This window comes from Colletotrichum truncatum (assembly GCF_014235925.2).
Source record: "Colletotrichum truncatum strain CMES1059 chromosome Unknown Contig_0007, whole genome shotgun sequence".
Taxonomy (NCBI): Eukaryota; Fungi; Ascomycota; class Sordariomycetes; order Glomerellales; family Glomerellaceae; genus Colletotrichum; species Colletotrichum truncatum.
The window spans coordinates 634,569-652,106 of record NW_027222404.1 but is presented as its reverse complement, the minus strand read 5'-3'; the positions used below and the strand labels follow the sequence as shown (position 1 = coordinate 652,106).

The following is a 17,538-nucleotide window of genomic DNA, read 5'->3' as shown; positions in this document are numbered from 1 at the left end:
CGGCAGCTCTCACTTCATTTCTCCACGCGTTATCAACGCCGCACCCGCCTGCGAACCACGAGCTCAGTTCTCGATGCTACACCTCCAATAATCACAAGACTGAAATCGACGCACAGCTTGCTGCCGCCAGCCTATCGTGCAGGAAACCATTGGATTTTGTGTACGACCTGGACCACTCGAGCTATTTCTCTCTTCGACATTTCGTCTTACAACTTGCTTCAGCACCCCCGATACTTTTCGATTCTTACTGCCCTCGACTCTGCCCTCTTTTTTTGGTCAGAAGCGTGCGAATTTTTAGATCGACAGCAACACTTGTTTGGAGCTCTCAAGGAGGCAAGTTTACATGCGACGTTGACAGCCGGGTACAAGCTCCATCCTGCTGAAACACTCCCGACACAACGCAACTGTTGAGCCAGGTATGGTTTTTTTGACATATCTACCTCCCATCCTGCCCCTGCCTCTCTGCAATCCGTTCCCTCTGCCTTGCACGCCCGTTACATTCACCCCAAAAACTTGAAGCCCTTTCCTCGTCTCACTGGGGGCTGCTGCGACAGCGCTCAAGCACAGCTGCGTCTGTGACGTCCAACTGGAACTCAATCGCTGTTGCCAAACGCCAGAAGCTTGCCTGGAGCTGAGACCGGAACTTGGCTGCTTGTTCATGGGGGTTCCTGTCAAATTCATTTGCTAACCTGCTTTATTTTTGTTTGTTTCTTAGACATCCCATCATTATCAGACGCATTCTGGGCCAATCGTCTCGACCGACTTGACGAATTCCAAACAAACTTTCGAGTTTTCGTCCCAATTCTTTCATCAACCATCCCAACTACCATTAATGGAACCCGTTTAAGGAAGAGTGACCTCCCCCCGAGCTCCTCAACTCGTTCACAGAGAAAGGAAGGGCCACTTGATCAATCGAGCCCGTTCCTGTCAAGCCACTGAGGCTTCATAAATTCACAATGAACCGTTTCCGCACCAAGAAGAAGGCGAAGGATGATGCCTCTGCCACGCCCAGAGCATCTCAGGACTCCGAATCCCCGGCCCCTTTCCGATTGTTTGGCAAGGGAAAAAAGTCGCAGGAGGAAGAGCCTAAGAAAGAGATCAGCATCGAGAATGCCCTGCCTCCATCTGACGACTTCCGCACGAGTTTATTAATGACTGGACTTTCCGCTCGGTTTTCCATGCTTAGAGAGCAGGATGACCCCAACACCAAGATCGGAAAGGCCAGTGATGATAGTGTTCTATTTCCCAAGCGACAATCAAGGTTGGATTTTGGCTTCGGCGGTGTGCCAAGTGGTTTATCTGATATCGCCGAAGTTGAGTCCATCCGAAAAGAAGCTCCCTATGCCCGAATGGACTCGTACCACTCTGCAGACGGCAACTCTATTTCTGGGAGCATGATGGACCGGTCAAAACCCGGAGAAGGAAACAACTTGTTCGGTGGACGCCAGAAGATTTACAAGATTCCGGCTGGAAATGCATCGTCAAAAAATATTGAGAGCGGTGGCATGGGTGGCCGTGCCCTCTACGATGACGACGTCGCCATGTCAGCCTTCCAGAAATGGAGGCAAGCCGAGAAGGCGAAGATGTCTTTTGATGACGACCGTGACATGGTTCAGTCCTCTTCCAGTTTCGATTTTCCGCGTGCCGAATCACCCCCTCCTGCAGGCTACGACCGCAAGAGGGAGACCAACTCCACAACATCATCCACACCATCCTTGGGCCGTAACTCGACCGCTGCGACATCAGTCATGTCCCAGCCGACGTCGTCAGCGAAGGACTGGCAGTCAGTATCAACAGCACCTAACTCCGCAACAGGCACGCCTCTCCTCGACAGAAGCTTGACCCGTACAAGACGACTTTACGAGACTGGACTGAACAACGAGCTTCAGGAGCAACAGTCTTCAGCCTTGTCCCGCATAGATACTCTCTCTCGGCAGCGCACTCTGGGAAGCAGAACACCTGAGGCATCACAGAATGGGCCGTCGCCAACGACTGCCCTTTTTGCTGACCGATTTGGCGAGCGAAGAGTGCTGGCCAAGGGCAGCGCCCCCAACTTGCGATCTATTAGCCCCCCGACTGCTGGATCACCCATCGCACCCATGGACCTGGGTATTCGAAACCAGGAGCCGAAGCCTGCATTTGGAGGCGCACCGCCCCTGAGTCCGCCTATTAGCGAAGGCGAGGAGAACTCAATCCTGCCAAACGATCGAGGCAAGGCTACAGCCATGGGCATGTTTCAAAAACCACTTCACTCTTACGACGAGTCTAGGTATGCCCAGAGGCAACTGCAGCTCCAGCAAGGCCGTGAAACGCCCACAAACAGATTCCGAGCCGAGTCAAATGCCTCCCAAACAACAGGTCGCTCAAGATCTTCGTCTTCAGCCCAGGGACAGCCAATTGAGAGGTCTGAGTCAGTTATTCACATCGAGCCAACGCTCAAGGAGGAAGAGGCTGGCTCAATTTATTTCAATGACAAGGACGAGTCAAAGTCACCCAACCAGGACGCTCAACGATCTCCTCTCTCAACTAGGCGGCCCGCAGACCGTGACCACCCGGCCTTTAGGGACTCTGCTTTACCCACTCCCCTGTCCTTGAGCTCTAGGGCATCCGTAGAGCCATCGCCAGTCTCTGATCAACCTTTCCCTCCTGTAACAGTCGACCAGCTTGGTGTCCCCCAAGACTCTCCAACCTTGCCTTCATCCGCCGGCCTCAGTGGCATGGTTCGTGCTCATCTTCGTTCAGACAGTAACACGTCTTCTATCTACGGCTCAGCACCCTCTGCCCCCCAGACATCAAACTTCGCCTCCAAGTTCCCGCTTGACCCCTTCGCCCCTTCACACACGACTGACTTAGGAGTCGCTTCTAACCCTTGGGAAGTGCAATCACCTGATTGGGCTTCCCCAACAATCCCAACATTCAACGAGCAAGTCAGTAAGGAGCCCAAGGAGCCAAAGGAGCCGAGTGAGCCGTCTGCGCCAGTACCAAGGGAGAACGCCCCCAAGGAGAACGCCTCGGAGGAGCCATCGGACCGTCACACTGGCTCTACTACTGAGATGGAGAAGGAACATGACGAGTTTGCTAACCAGCTTGCGGACGCTCAACGCCGGGTCCGCGAGAGGCTCACCTCATATGTGGAATCTGACCGCGACAGCCGATCATTGTCACGATCCTTGTCTCCCCATTCTATCGACCGGAACAGGGAGCCGTCGCTGCCTCGCCCAAATCCTCTTGGGATACTCAGGTCGAAGACAAGCAGAGGTTCCTTGGCCGATCGTCCTAATCGCGAAAACAGCCAGCACTCCAAAGCAATCAAGATGCTCGGCCTAGCAACCTCCACCATCAGCAGCGCTCCTAGCCCGAACAAGTCCAACTTTGATGATAAGGAACCCCAGTCTCCGGTCAGAGAGGAGCGTGAGACGCCCGAAATCACCAAGGCTGAAGCTGCGTCATCTCAACCTCCTCCCCAGGAGCAGCCGAAGGAGGAGGAGAACATGCACGCGGGACTTCGAGCCTTCCGACAGGCCCGTAAGGAGCTCCAAAAGCTCAAGGAGATGGAGTCTCAACGCAGCCCGACATCCAGCTCAACACCTGTTATGCCAGGCCCTTTGCCCGGCGCCACGATCGGCCCGATGGTTGGACCTCCAGCGTCGCGCACGATGCCAAGCCGTGAACGCACTCCTGGTGCCCGATCTCCCTCGCACGAACGCCGACCACCACCGGTTACTTACCAGCGGACGCCTAGCGAGGAGTACCCGACCAATGCTGGCCCGGGTCGAGGCCCGTCGCAGTCCTCGTCCCGAGCAGAACGCGACCGCAGTGGCTCGGAGGCAAGTAATGGTGAAAGATCTCAACGCCCCGCAAGACTCCGTACCGGCTCGTCTCCTTACGAAGATCGGGGAATGGGTCTCAACCCCAATGTATCACCCTCTGGCCGGCCGCCTGTGACTTCTCCTGGCCTGCCTGGTACTAATATCCGTCGGTCACCCATCATGCCTCCTCAGCCGTACCCGACGACAGGCCCTTCCTCGAAGCCTCTTGATCGATCAGCATCCTCCGGCAATCTCGCAGTTCAGTACCGTCGCCGAGGTCCCGATTCAGGACAACCGTCTCCGGTTTCCCCGATGGCTCCGATTCCATCACCTTCGATTCCTGCTAGCCAGTCCACGCCCTCATTCGTTCCATCTCGCCGCCCGTCGGCTCCTCCTGTTCCCTCTCCCGCACCAGAGGCTGCTCACTCCAATCGACTTGACGAGTCAATGAAGAGGGTCGTTAGGAAGAAAGATATCTCTGAGCCTACGTTTGTCTCGTCCACCTCTCGAGTGCCAACCGTCGCTCTACCGGAGACGTCGGAGACACGGTCAAGGAGCGGATCTCGCTCGCGCTCAGGAAGCGTCCTGAGCTCTGCTGCATCGACGCCTAACCTCCATGCCCTTAACAACATGCACGCTCCGCCCGTGCCCCCCATTAACCCCAAGCGACGTAATGTTATTGGCTCAATCATCGGCCGTAGAGGCGAGGAGGATTCGCACCTCCCCCTCTCACCGCCGCCAATGACTAGCGAGCACACTGGAGACAGCAACAGTGCATTTTCCGTCAGCGACGACGACGATGGCTCAGGTAACCAGCGACGCAGGCTTCGAAAGACCATCAGCGAAGCTAACGGCATGAACGTGCGTGCCCGTCTGAACCGGGGCCCCAGCCCCCCGAATATGCCTCCCGGACCGACAGCTATCCCAGGCGGTCTTAACAACAGTTCCCTGCCCGGTGGCATGATCTAAATAATCTCAATCCGCCACAAAACTACCATTTCAATTCTAATCAACTCCCATTATCGAAAGTGTGGCTGGAAAAAAAGGGGAGAGGGAGAAACAAAATATGGTTATTACGAATCTACGAACCCCCTTTCTATACTCTTTGTTTTAGTTTCTATTTCACATTTACATACAGTGGATACACGACTGTGTGGTCTCTATTGTATATTTTCTATTCTTTTTCACTCACTAGTCGGAATACGTGTGTCCGATCTTTGTTGGATATTAGCTCCTGGGGAGATATTAATTGGATAGGATTCTGGGTTTCGCGGTGAACTGGAACATGTCTCGGTGGTGGGACTGGCGTCTACCGCGTGCGAGGATCTTGACAATGTTTGGGGATGCGGTGCATGGTGCTTTCAATTTGAAGAATACCAGAGTGTTTCTATGCTATGGGCTGGTGGGCAAGGATGCGAGTGATATACCATATACTAGGTAGAGTGCAGTGGGAGCAATCAAATCATTAGGCGTCTTACATCCATTCATGTTGATTTCAATTCCCTCGTTCTCGGCTATTTAAATGGGGTTGAATGAATACATCGTAATCATTGTAGGCTTGTCCGTGTCCGGGACAGTTCCCGGTACATCCCCCGGTCCCATCCCCAAGGAAACTGGCTGAAGACGTCATTCCCGAGCAGTAAATGGGTATAGCCCCTGCCTCCGACCCTTTAATGCCAACAGGGCCGCTACGCAACGAACTTGTTTGGGTCATGGTTCAGCTGTAATCTGGTCCAGGAGCCGGATTAGCCGCCCGGCACGATGCCGTGGACCTTAGACAGGCGGGACGAACCAGAACAAATACCAACTCGCCATAGAAGCTATCCTGAATTCTCCGCACCCCGCATTCCATAATCCCGACACCGTTTCAAAGTTTTGATGATATGGGGTTGGTCTGGGTCCTGTCAACTGCGAATTTTGGGTAGAGAGCGCGGCGGTCTCCCCGGATGCCGCTCCGGCCAATGTACCGATAGACGCGGCGGTATGAAGCCGGCCCATGCCTGTAACTTTAGACTATGCTTGAAATAAGCTTAAGACATCTGCGTCGTTTTAGAGACGACACTGGGTGTCTACTCGTAGAGTCGCATCTGGTCAAAGCTGCAGATAAGACAAGTTGCGACATACCATGGCCTCCATCATGCGCGCGTTTCTAGTGCTTTCATCGCTACTTGCCGTTCCGGCCCAAGCAGCCTGGAACCCAATCATCTCCGGCTTCAACCCTGACCCGGCTATCCTCCGCGTGGACAATGACTACTACGTCGCCACCTCGTCCTTTGAGTTCTGGCCCGGTGTGCCAATCTATCATAGTAGTTCCAACCCCCATCGAACTCCCAATGTGAGAGCCACCTGCTGACGCGCTTCATCTCTACCCAGGCAAGGACCTCTCAAACTGGACCCTAATCTCCCACGCCGCCACCCGTCCCTCTCAACTCCAACTCTACGGCACGCCAACGTCTGCGGGCGCCTGGGCGCCCAGTCTCGCTCATTTCAGGGGAAAGTTTTGGCTTTCTGGCATGACGCGCTGGACATACGACCCCGTCGCGCGCGTCTGGCCACGCGTGTTCTTCATGTCGTCTGCGGACCTGAAAGAATGGTCCGAGCCGGTGTGGGCGGAACCGTGGGGGATCGACCCTGAGCTGTTTCACGATCCGCTGACGGGGAGGACGTATTTGAATCTCATGGCGCCGAACAACAACGCGGAAAGGCTGTGGGGGCTTTCGCAGTGCGAGGTGTCGTTGTCCCGGGGCAACTGCGTGGGGCCGTACGTGAGTTTGTGGAACGGCACGTTGGAGCATAATGCGACTGCGAGGCCTGAGGGCCCCAAGATGTTTTGGAGGGACGGGTGGTATTATTTGCTCATTGCCGAAGGTGCGTTTCCGGGGGGGGGGGGAATCTTTCTTCGTGTCTTTGGGGTTTCGGCGTGGAACTGACCTGACGGGAGCTTTAGGAGGCACTGACGAACTCCATCGCTCGTCGATTGCAAGGGGAAAGTCGCCTTCCGGTCCGTTCGAGGGGTGTCCTCATAACCCGCTTCTGTACAATGGCCAATGGGGCTTTCGGAATCTCACTGTGCAGTCGACTGGTCACGCGACGTTTATGGAGGCTGCTGACGGGACGTGGTATGCTTCTTTTATTGCTCGGCGGAATATCAACGGTAGTTCGCCCTTGGGTATGTTTCTCCCGCCCCGGAAGGATGATGAGATCCTGTTAAGCTGAGTGTGTAGGGCGCGAGACATTTCTTGCAGAGGTGACATGGCATGACGGCTGGCCGGTTATCAACAACGGGAAACCTATCCTGCTCAACGAGGAGGTGGGACCGAAGACCGGACCTAAGAAAGTACCGCAGCCGTGGGTGGACGATTTCTCCGCCAAAGAGCTGGATAAGTCGTGGTATCAGCTCCGGACGCCGTACACTGAGAACTTTGACATTTTCAACGGCCGTGTTGTTTTCAGACCGAATGTTTTCGGTTTGAGCGATCGGGATACGCCTGCTGCGATTTTGAGGAAGCAGACGTCGTTGAATATGATTTTTACCGCGGACCTGCTTGGCTTCGAGGGGAGTCTCGGGCCGAGGAACAGGGTCGGTGTTTCTGCGTATCTTTCCGAGTTCCAGCATCAGGATATCGGTGTGAGGGGTTGTGTGAACGGTACTGGGATGTGTGTGTACGCTGAGACGAGGAGGAATGCGACAGTCGATGTGGGTTATTTTGTCTGACAAGTTGCATTTTTGGACAAGGCTGATGATTTTGGATGCAGTATTGGCAACTCCCGTTTAACCTGACGGATTCCCTCCCCCAGGGCATGAAGTTACATATTCGAGCCGAGCCGCTGGCGTATCATCTGGGATACAGCTTCGGCAACGACGAGCCGACGTATGTAGCAGAGATCGAGTCAAAGTGGCAGGCGTTTGCGCCATCTGGGTGGTTCGTGTTTAGCGGCATGTCGTTTGTCTTGTTTGCTACGGGAGAAGGCGAGCCGTGGCCGTTTAATGGACCCAAGGTGGGCTTTACAAAAGTTACAGAGACGTATTTTGAGGAGGACATTCCGGATTATGATCGGTGGTAAGGATGACCCGACGGGGATAGCCAAGGATAATGGCCCCATGCCATTAATAGTAGCATTTGGTGTTAAGCTTATTTAACAGCCCGTCGATATCCAATGACATAGGATCCAGTGCATTAAGATGATATGTTGATCACAGAACTTGGCGGGTAATCGTCAGACTGCAGTGCGGGGAACCACGGTCGGCCCGGAATGCCGGCCGGCGGGCCACTTAAAAACGGCGGGCATCCCCTCGGCTTGGAGCGACCGTGAGTATCGACGACCTTGCCAGTATCATCCCGGGTTGGAACCTATCTCGATTTCATTGAGTTTATCGCCGTGTCCGCTGCAAGCCCTTTGCCTGCTCTTACAACTCGATCTACACGTCTCAATCTTACTCTTGTGCCACCCCCGCACATCCCAGATAAACGTGCCATCAGTCCGGGTCACCCCAATCTCATACTAGATTACTCTTGTGAGGAAACCAGCGCCGAAGTCCAGAAAATATGGCGTTCATCCGTACATACAAGCCCTCAGACTTTGAGGACACTGCACATATCGTACGTTTCCTCATCTGTCTGTCTGCTTACCAGCTCACGTAATCTCCAGTGCCGCGCTACCCTTCCGCCATCTCTCAGCAGCTCCGAAGCCGGTCGGCGGACTGCGCCTTACATCTGGACGCATCAGTACACCCTCCTCTCCTCGTCCACATGCCACGTTCTCGACGACGGTAATGGCCGGGTGGTGGGGTACTGTATCGGGTGTCCCAACGTTGAGGACTTTGCTGCCGCGTACCCGCGGTACATCAAAGAGGTCCTAGAGACGTCCCCCGAGCTGGAAGGCAGACGACCAAAAGACCTCGAGGTGAAAGCGCCGTGGAGCTTACCCTCTGGTGAGGTGAACGAGGAGGCACTGCTGCAGCAGGCGTGGAATTCCAAGTGGCTTGTGCTTGATGACGACAAGAAGGAGCTTTGGGGCCAGTGGAAGGGGACCATGCATATTGACCTGCTGGAAGAGTGGCAGGCGAAGGGGTGGGGGAGGAAGCTGATTGCGAAGTTCGAGGAGAGTTTGAAGCAGGCAGATAGTGAGAAGGGCGGCGAGGACAAGTTGTACGGGAAGGGGTGGCATATTGGGGTTGGCGGTGAGAATGAGAAGGTTGTCAAGTTTTATGAGAAGATGGGGTTCCGGGTGTGGCCTACGGCTGAGAAGGGTTCTATTTGGATGGTGAGGGATATTGAGTAGGCAGAGAGAGCGATATCAGTATTGGGGTATACCTTTTACTCTAAAGAACATTCATAAATTTTGCTACTTGGTCACTTGTACGATCGCAGGTCCCAAGTTGTCGCTATACATCTTGTTCATTCTGTTCCAGAACCGCTGGTACAATCTATAGAATGGATGGGGGCCATCTGTCGTACGATTTCCCACAGCGCAGCGCATTCTTTGGCTCCAGTTCGTTGACAACTCGACCGCTTACCAGAAATGTAAATGTTGCTTGATCCACGTAAGCAATGGTAATTTTCTCTGGTCAGTCAGCTCTTTCCAGGGAAAGCCACATAATAAACACGAGACCAAAGAATGCAAGGAAAATCAGCTGCAAGATCTCTACCACTTTCTCTTAGGCGACAGCGCAACATTCATCAGATATCAATCAAAACATTGAGTGGCAGATGAACCTTCAATGGTGCAAATGCTACCTCCAAAAACAATCAATTCGACTCTCCTTTGCAGACGACCGTCATACTATCACTTTAAAATATGATAGATCTGACTGATATATGAAAAACTCGAGTCGGCATACTAAGATTCACCCTATGTACTAACCCTACTGCGCAGACTCTCCCAGCGATCCAACGTGTCTTAGCAGCACCCGTAGCACATAAGCTACCTCCAGCAATTTACATACCGCAGGTTCAGCATCAGGTCTGCCTGTCGTGTCCTCTACCAGTTTTAAGGAGTCTCCAAGCCCTACTTACACTCCATCAACACGCCACCCTATCGTCATCTAAGCCTGCCACTGGTTTTCTAACGACAAGCCCTAAAGAGGTAGCGTCTAGTGGGTTTCCTTCAGGATTCTCATCACCCACGGCCTTTATATTATAATTGCCACAAACTGCAACAGGCGAATTTTCCTCCACTTTCTCTAGTGATGGAAACTACCCAGCCCATGACCCCCATGGGTAATTTCCGTTCCTAAAGATTAGTATGATGAGGATTCCATTCTGTTGCGTTGCCAATATTTTGCAGGCGAAAAGTTGTATAAAAAACCGAAAGTTCAGCTTTGAGAATCAGGTGTTTGAACTTGACTCTAGTTGCAAGTACCTAGTGTAGGTCCAACTGAGGGCTTGCTACAAGTCCAACTTCTGACCTGTTCTCAAACCTAGATACGGCAGACGCTAAGCTGTTGCATAAATCGCATATAACAGGTTCAGGAGCCAAGCGTCTTTGGAACTGCTTGTCATGGCCGCTGCTGTACTCAGTTCTTCAACTGGTGATTATGGTTTTTTTCATACAATCCATCCTACCAACTTCCTCGTATGTCTTTATTCAAGTAAACAAGTAGCCACTACGAAACTACATGCATTTTTTCCATCCGGTTCCAAACGATACATACCAACTCTAGGCCTGATAAAACAGCTCCATACCGTTCACGTACTAACGGGGCTAGGGTTGTCATACCCACCCTGCCGTCCCTGCTGCGGGCCTCATTTCCTGAGCTCCATATTCAACATTGTCGCCGCTACTTTCAAGCCTTGTTGGCTCAGTGGTAAAGCGCCTCACTAGTAATGAGGAGATCGGGCGTTCGATTCGCCCACGAGGCATAACAACTCACAGGACGCTTAGTCCTTTCTTTTTGTCAATTTTGCCAACTCTCGTGAGATGGCAGCTGATAGCAAAAAGCGTCAAATCAAATTTTACGAATTTGTCTTTTGCTGATTTGGTGCTCGCTGACTCATCATTCGCCTTACATAATGACAAATGTCACAAATATGCTGCTTCTTCCCTACCAGCCTTGACCCATCTTAGGCTAGCTCATGAGCGTGCAACTTGGGCAAGGGACTCCGAAGAGGTCGGAGTCTCCTTCCGTACTTTGAATGCCGGTGGAGATGGTGGATGAATGACATCGGATCACATCATCTGGGGAATCTCGGGGTTTACGTAAGGAACCTTTATGCGGGGTTTATCACTGACACGCTTTCGGCCATTGATTTCAACGCCGTTTTCTCTTGAATTCGCTTGTTTTTGATTTTCATTCTCACCTTTGTGTTTATTTTTCCTCTGCTTCACGTTCAGCTAGAAACATGTCTGTCGCCGATGTTGACCCCGCCCAAAGGCTCAAGGATCGCAAGCCGATTCCGACCCCCGTCCCGGCTTATCTGGCAAAGGCCGGATCGCCGCTCACTGTCGATAAGGTCCTATATGAATCCGCGCAAAAGGCACCGCGAGTTCTCGTTGAAGAGTTTACCCTGCCCATTCGCTCCGGCAAGGCGTGGAAAGCTCCCGCGGGGTCCATTGTCAGGATTAGTACTCCCGAAGGACCTCAAGTTGGTAAGTCAGATAAGTTGGCGAATTCGTTTCGCTGGGTTCATATACCCAACGTCTGGCATCAGCAAAACTGAACCTTGGATGTCATTGTATCGAAACTCACATATAACAGGTGACCTCAACATTTGGAACGCCCACAACCCCCGCGAGCGCTTCTGGGCGTCTCGCACCCGGCAGCTGCACGCAAGCCACGTCTCAGTCGGCGATCGTCTCTGGTCTAATCTGCCGTACATCCGTCCTCTGGTGACCATCATCGCGGACACGCTCGCGTGGTACGGCAAGGACGAACACGGAGGTCGCGTGCACGATCTTCTTGGCACGCGGTGCGACCCTTACATCAACACGATCCTCAGCGGCGGCAGCTACGATTTCCAGTGCCATTCTAACCTGACGCGCGCCGTCGTCCCGTACGGGCTGAACGAGAGCGACGTTCATGATGTCATTAACATTTTCCAGTCGACGGGACTGGATGAGCAGGGGCGGTATTTCATGAACCCTTGCCCAGCTGGCCCTGGGGATTACATTGAGTTCTTGGCTGAGCAGGACGTTCTAATGGCTTTGAGTGAGTATACGTGTTTATGAGAAAAGTATGTGGGCTTCCAGAACGGTTTGGCTGACTTTCAACGTACAGGCACGTGTCCCGGTGGTGATTTGTCCCTCTGGGGTTTTGGTGAGGACAGCGAGGAGGAGATGATCAAGTGCTGCCGCCCGCTCAAGGTTGAGGTTTTCCGACTTGAGGACGAGGGGCTGTTGCAGCGCGGTGGATGGAAGCCTGCGGAGGTTTCGCAGTACAAGGGATGTCATGGAATGAACATTCCTCTGGGGGAAGCGCGGAAGTAAGGATGAAAGTTGACGTAGCGTGATATCAATTTGCAAATTCTCCAAACCTGAGATTTAGTCATTGATGATGCCCGGCATGTGAAAGTAATGATATGGATATATACTAATTGTAAAAATCTGTGATGCCTCAACTGGGTCAACACAGGAATATCATAGACACGATGTTGTAAAAACTACTATGCTTTTGAGCTAGCCACTGCATTTACAACTCACACAGGTTTGCCAGCGGCCTGTTTTCCCCTGTGCATCATAACCTTCTGAGCCGGCCTGAAGCCACGAACCAATCCAGTCCTAGTATCCCGACTAACACCTCCTCCAACGGCAATGCCACTTCTGCGCACTCCAATGCTCCTCAGACTGCTGACAACTCTACCATAATGTCCGAAAAAGTGATGCGCCCGCACATCCTGCCCGATAGTAAGCCCATGACCCAGCGTCACGCCCCATACGCCCGCAACTTTGATTGCGTGCGCATTAGAGTTCTGATCAGGCTGCAGGAGGACGGAGTAAATACACCCCGTGTATCTCACAGGCCGGCGCGCCACATTCGCGGGGAAAACCCACGACTTTCCTCCATCCGCCGAGATCGGATGCCAGGGAGTCACCACCAGTTCCCCGACGCGGCACATTATTTCTCTACGCACAGGAGTCTTGAGAACGGCGACGACGCGCCGCGGACCAGAAGGCGTCTGTACTGCGACACCTCTCCGGAGAGACTTGATGGGCACCTCCCGGCCGGACGCAAGACAAACGGGGGTCGAGGCGATGAAGCAGACGCCCGCGCCGTTGTTGTACGAGCTCATGCTGAAGTTTCCACGGTGGGTCGCGGTGGCCCCGTTCGACGGCTTCGGGGGAGGCAGCGTATCGAATGCGTCGTCGAGTTTGTTCCTGCAGGCGATGAACATGGCGCTGTCGACGCCGTACTGTAGCGGCCCCGCGTCCTTGAACGTATTGCAGATTTGTCTGGTGTGCGCGTTCAGGAGCGAGGGGAGGTAGTGGACGCCCCATTTCACGTAGTAGTCTGGTTTCGTCAGCGCGAGGGAGATTTGGCCCTTTGGTTCCGCGCCCGAGAGGTCTTGGAGTAGGGAGTTGTTCTTTGGTTCGTCGGGGAACATTTGCGCGGGTATGGTTGTGATGAGCGTTTCGAGTTCTTTGAGCTTTGGTGGCGGGATTTCCTCCAGAGCTTCGTGCTCGCCGTTTTCCTTGAGGGGGATGATGGAGGAGAGGAAGGAACATATCTGCGAGCGGGAGATGTGGTATGCTATTTCGGTTTCGGGGAGGGTAGTTGGGTTCTGGAGTGATTGTTCGGTTGTTTTTCTGTAAAGTGCGCTTGTCATGCGGGAGTATTCCACGGAGGCGATGATGTTGGAGCATTCGGGGGCGAGGTCCTTTGGGGCTTTTACTCGGAGGTAGATGTCTCTTGATTGGCCATACTGTAGGTTTCCTAGAGAGATTGAGAGCTGTTTTGGTTCGCCCTCCTCATCGGGGAGAGTGATGACTTCTTGTTTGACGACCGAGTCACCTGTTGTTTCCTCCAAGTCAAGGACAGCTGGGTAGGTGAGTCGTAGTGTCGCGTTGACGGCATATGTCGCTTGCAAGTTGGCCATGGCGTGAACGAAGACAGTTCCCTGATTCAGTTAGTGTAAGTCCATGCCGGCAACGATGATAATGATGCATCACTCACAATCATTCCTGCGTCAGGGATGAAGGCGTAATTGCCGCCGCCAATCTCGGCGATGGACTTTAGAAGCCCAGACCTCAACGAGTATCCAAAGCCAAACGTATGTATCGAGGCCGGCAACTGTTCCATGGCGCGGAGCTTCGGTACATATCCCTGGATGGGGCACCTAAAACCCGTTAGACGATTTTTTTCCATGTCTGTAGACGCCGCGGTCGGTTACTCACATATAATTCGGCAATCCATCCGTCAGGACCATGATAGCAGGAACCCTCCCGGTATTCACCTCGCCACCCTCGTTGAACACTTTGATGCCCTCCAAGATTCCATGCCACAAGTTAGTCGAGTCAATGGGCCTCATGCTCTTAATATTCTTTTCCGCGAGCCTCTTATTCTTCCCAGTCATCGGGGTGAGCTTCTGCAAAACCTTGGCCCTGGACGCAAAGGTCACAATGCCAAGTCTATCACCCTCGTCCATCGTCTCTATAATCGTGCGCGCGGCATGCTTCACCAGATCCAAGACGGACAGGCCGTAGTCTTCCGGTCTTTCTCCCGATTTGGCTGGGACCGGGGCGTTGCAACCCATGCTCCCCGACACGTCGATGACGAGAACGATATCGCACGGCACGTGGGCGATGAACTTGGCGGGCGCGGCTGGAGGAGTGATCTTGGCGATAAGGCCATCTTTCGTGGGCAACGGATGGATGGACAGGGCGACGTCGTCGTTAGGGGTGGACGTGACGTCTGTATCCGGTCCCGTCGTGCTAGTTGTCGTCCATACCGTAACATCTGATAGGCTGGGATCGACCTTGGGTGCTGGAGCTTCAGAGAAGCTTCCGAATAACCACTTTCTGACCTGAGACATGTCAGCGCTGGATGCTGTCGTGTAACTAGACCAAACTAACCATTATGAAGTTTGTACAAAGTACCTACGAACTGGAAGACCACTGTAATGTAGGTAATGAAGATGAGGTTTTAATTCAAAGAAAGTGCAATAACGATACACTGTGGATATATCAAAAAAACAAAAAACCGAAAAGGGTTTGACTGAATCACCGATTTGGCCTCACAATATCAATGAATCCCACAATGAGGGGTTCATTGGGCAGTGGTCGGATACAAGGGAGTCAGCCCTTCGCTGAATCCGGCCATAAAGAGGCCAAACTCGGACCCCCGCCAATGCCCTGGCGTCCTGCCATAGGTAGTCATAGTGGTAATCATCAGCCAATGAGGCTGCGCCATGCTTCCTTCATCTCGTTTCCCTCTGCCGGCTGCCTAAAGGTTAAGAGCCTAGTTATCAGCCCTGGCAGCAGATTTTAACTGTGAAGAATTTCAGCCGCGCAAGGCATTGTCTGGGGGTAGCGTGTTTCGCTGAAAGACTATGGCAAAACTATGTAAGGGTAACTCATCGCCGAGTCGGAGGCCCGGGCAGCCGGTACGGGGAACTGGGGCGGGGCGTTCTCGTAGGCATTCAGTTCAAAGTGAATGAATGCCTGGTGGGCAGAAATTCATCCGGCAGTGGGCGGCGGCTCTGTTGGGTTGAGACTGAGCACCGCCTCACTGAGTAATGCATGCGTGTGTGCTGTGCTCACGGCATCGGCGAACTCCACTGGCTGAGCTCATTCGAGTAATATTGCTGGATCGACAAACGATGAGCGTATAAGGCCTCAACATCTCTCTGCTCTCCTTCAAAGCCAGATTCCTTCATGAAAACCGCCTCTTCCTACATAATATGATTGCCTGGACTAGAGCCGCTCTGATTGACAAGTAAGCCGAGCGCTGACAGGCAAACATCCAGGCACCAGAGCTCAGAGCTCATGTGAGATGGTGGTGTAAATCACCGCCACTTACATACCTTTGGCCACGCATCATCCAAACTCACGAAATTCTGAAATCCAGTTAAAAGCTTATGACCAACGCAAATGAAGAATATGGGAATGTTGACTCCTCCCTCTCCCTCAAACTGTTCTCCTCTTTCGTGGAAGCGTCCAACTCTCACCATCGCCACTCAAAAGCTAATTACCTGGGATGGCGTGGGAATGCCAAATTATGCCTTGTAGCAGGCCTTACAAGCCGACCAACGACAGAGCAGGACACGACACTGCACCGCCCCAAAAATGTCAGCAGAAAAAATGTTGGCAGCCAGCAGAGTCATCCTAGCGTGAAGAGCCGAGCAGGGGTGGCCGCTGTATCTAGATGCTGCTTTCAAGGCCCCCACAAGGGACCCTGTCGCTCTCCTCCCATCTTCCTTTAGAGTTTCACGTGCGTTCGCCCTCTTAGCAGAAACATTTGCGTCATAGGTTGCCGTGGCCCGGGACAAAGTGAGGGCGAGAGAGACCGAGAGAGAGGGAAAATGCAGAGGCCGCTAACTTCACGAGTTCTTGGCGCATTGGCGGCCCCGGCTTTTACACAGGCATCCGCCCCGCTATACACGATACCATTTCCAGCGGCTGTTACGCCAGGGGCGCGAGGACTCGTGCCGTAGTGTATGCGTGTGTGTGTCGTTCACGCAGTGGCAGCCCGCCCTGCGTGCCCTGTCTGTCAGGGACCAGAGCATTGCCGCGTTAGTGAGCATTTCCGATTTCAGTCCGTTCACCCCCGTTGACGTAGAAGGATTCGTCTTACCACGGTGTGTGATTGTCGTCAAGATGCAGACGAACTACACTAGAATGAGGAATAGGGAAAAAGAAAGGAAAACTCGCTTAACTGCGTAATAGTAGTGTACCCAGCCTCGCAGGAGAGAAGGCTTAACATCGTCATCGGTCAGTGCCACCGCCCTTCACAGCCTGACGCCAAGAAAAGTCCCTTGACCCTCTTTGTAAATTCAAAATTTCCAAGGTTGGAAAGCGTGAATGATGCGCCGTAGTTGAGAGAGAGAGAGAGAGAATGAGAGAGAGGCCAAATCCAAGCCGTGCCATTCCGAGGGCGATGGCCGCCGAAAAAGACCCGGCTGGGGTGTTGCAGTCTATTGAAAACAGGGAAAATGGAGACTATAATCGTCGCTAGTAGTCGTCGTTCCGACCAGAGGGCAATAAGCGGTATGACGCCGTAGTGTCTTTTCTTTTCGACCCCTTGGCCCAGGGGCTTGTCACGAAAATACATCGGCTAGAAAAAAATAACTACTACTGCTATAGCGAACAACTGCAAAGAACGAGAATGGCCCCATCAGCATTGCTTTTTTTTTGGGGGGGAATCACCCGAGCGGGAATGCTTCAAGATTTCATGCTCGGGCTTATTGACGGATAGCGGGCCGTTTGATCGAGACGAGGAAATAGGAAGACCCCCATCTAACGGACTTCGCCGGCTTCATCGGGGGACGTGGGCCCCTCATTCAGCGTCTGGTGTCGAGTCGTGGACTCTTCAACCCAGTCATTTCACTACGGTAGTAACTCAGTTGCAAGTTTGGGGCGATGCTTGGTTTTGAGCCGACGTAGGCCGCATTAAAAAGGCCCCATTCTCTTTGTCCTTTTATTGTTGGGGTCATTCCAGCGACAAACTCGCCGTGTTTATTGGAGACTGGAGGTAAAATAGATAGATGTCTGAACTTGATTTACAGTACAGTAGGGTCTTTTTCTACCTTTTTTGTCCCTTTTGGTGTTTTCGTCCTTGTGTTTCCCCAGACTT

At 53.0% G+C, this 17,538-nt stretch overlaps 5 protein-coding genes across 5 annotated transcripts; 4 read left to right on the top strand and 1 right to left on the bottom strand.

Annotated features, from left to right (window-relative positions):
• Positions 1 to 956: 956 nt before the first annotated feature.
• On the top strand, positions 957 to 4,778 carry CTRU02_210555 (uncharacterized protein; the record flags this gene model as incomplete). The annotated part of the gene is made up of 1 exon (XM_036730994.1): positions 957 to 4,778. The coding sequence occupies one exon, from the start codon at positions 957 to 959 to the stop codon at positions 4,776 to 4,778; it is 3,822 nt and encodes a 1,273-aa protein (XP_036577289.1).
• Positions 4,779 to 5,934: 1,156 nt separating this feature from the next.
• CTRU02_210554 (glycosyl hydrolase family 43 protein) lies at positions 5,935 to 7,874 on the top strand (the record flags this gene model as incomplete). Its single annotated transcript, XM_070205473.1, has 5 exons — positions 5,935 to 6,097; positions 6,183 to 6,677; positions 6,757 to 6,978; positions 7,034 to 7,506; positions 7,566 to 7,874. 5 exons carry the CDS (start codon positions 5,935 to 5,937, stop codon positions 7,872 to 7,874), a joined length of 1,662 nt encoding a protein of 553 aa, XP_070060716.1.
• Positions 7,875 to 8,356: 482 nt separating this feature from the next.
• On the top strand, positions 8,357 to 9,092 carry CTRU02_210553 (acetyltransferase; the record flags this gene model as incomplete). Its single annotated transcript, XM_070205472.1, has 2 exons — positions 8,357 to 8,410; positions 8,460 to 9,092. 2 exons carry the CDS (start codon positions 8,357 to 8,359, stop codon positions 9,090 to 9,092), a joined length of 687 nt encoding a protein of 228 aa, XP_070060715.1.
• Positions 9,093 to 11,152: 2,060 nt separating this feature from the next.
• Positions 11,153 to 12,236, top strand: CTRU02_210552 (meiotic chromosome segregation protein; the record flags this gene model as incomplete). Its single annotated transcript, XM_036730992.1, has 3 exons — positions 11,153 to 11,399; positions 11,509 to 11,958; positions 12,028 to 12,236. The coding sequence occupies 3 exons, from the start codon at positions 11,153 to 11,155 to the stop codon at positions 12,234 to 12,236; spliced, it is 906 nt and encodes a 301-aa protein (XP_036577287.1).
• Positions 12,237 to 12,445: 209 nt separating this feature from the next.
• CTRU02_210551 (u-box domain-containing protein) lies at positions 12,446 to 14,822 on the bottom strand (the record flags this gene model as incomplete). The annotated part of the gene is made up of 4 exons (XM_036730991.1): positions 12,446 to 13,864; positions 13,921 to 14,083; positions 14,142 to 14,770; positions 14,820 to 14,822. The coding sequence occupies 4 exons, from the start codon at positions 14,820 to 14,822 to the stop codon at positions 12,446 to 12,448; spliced, it is 2,214 nt and encodes a 737-aa protein (XP_036577286.1).
• Between the last annotated feature and the right edge of the window lie 2,716 nt (positions 14,823 to 17,538).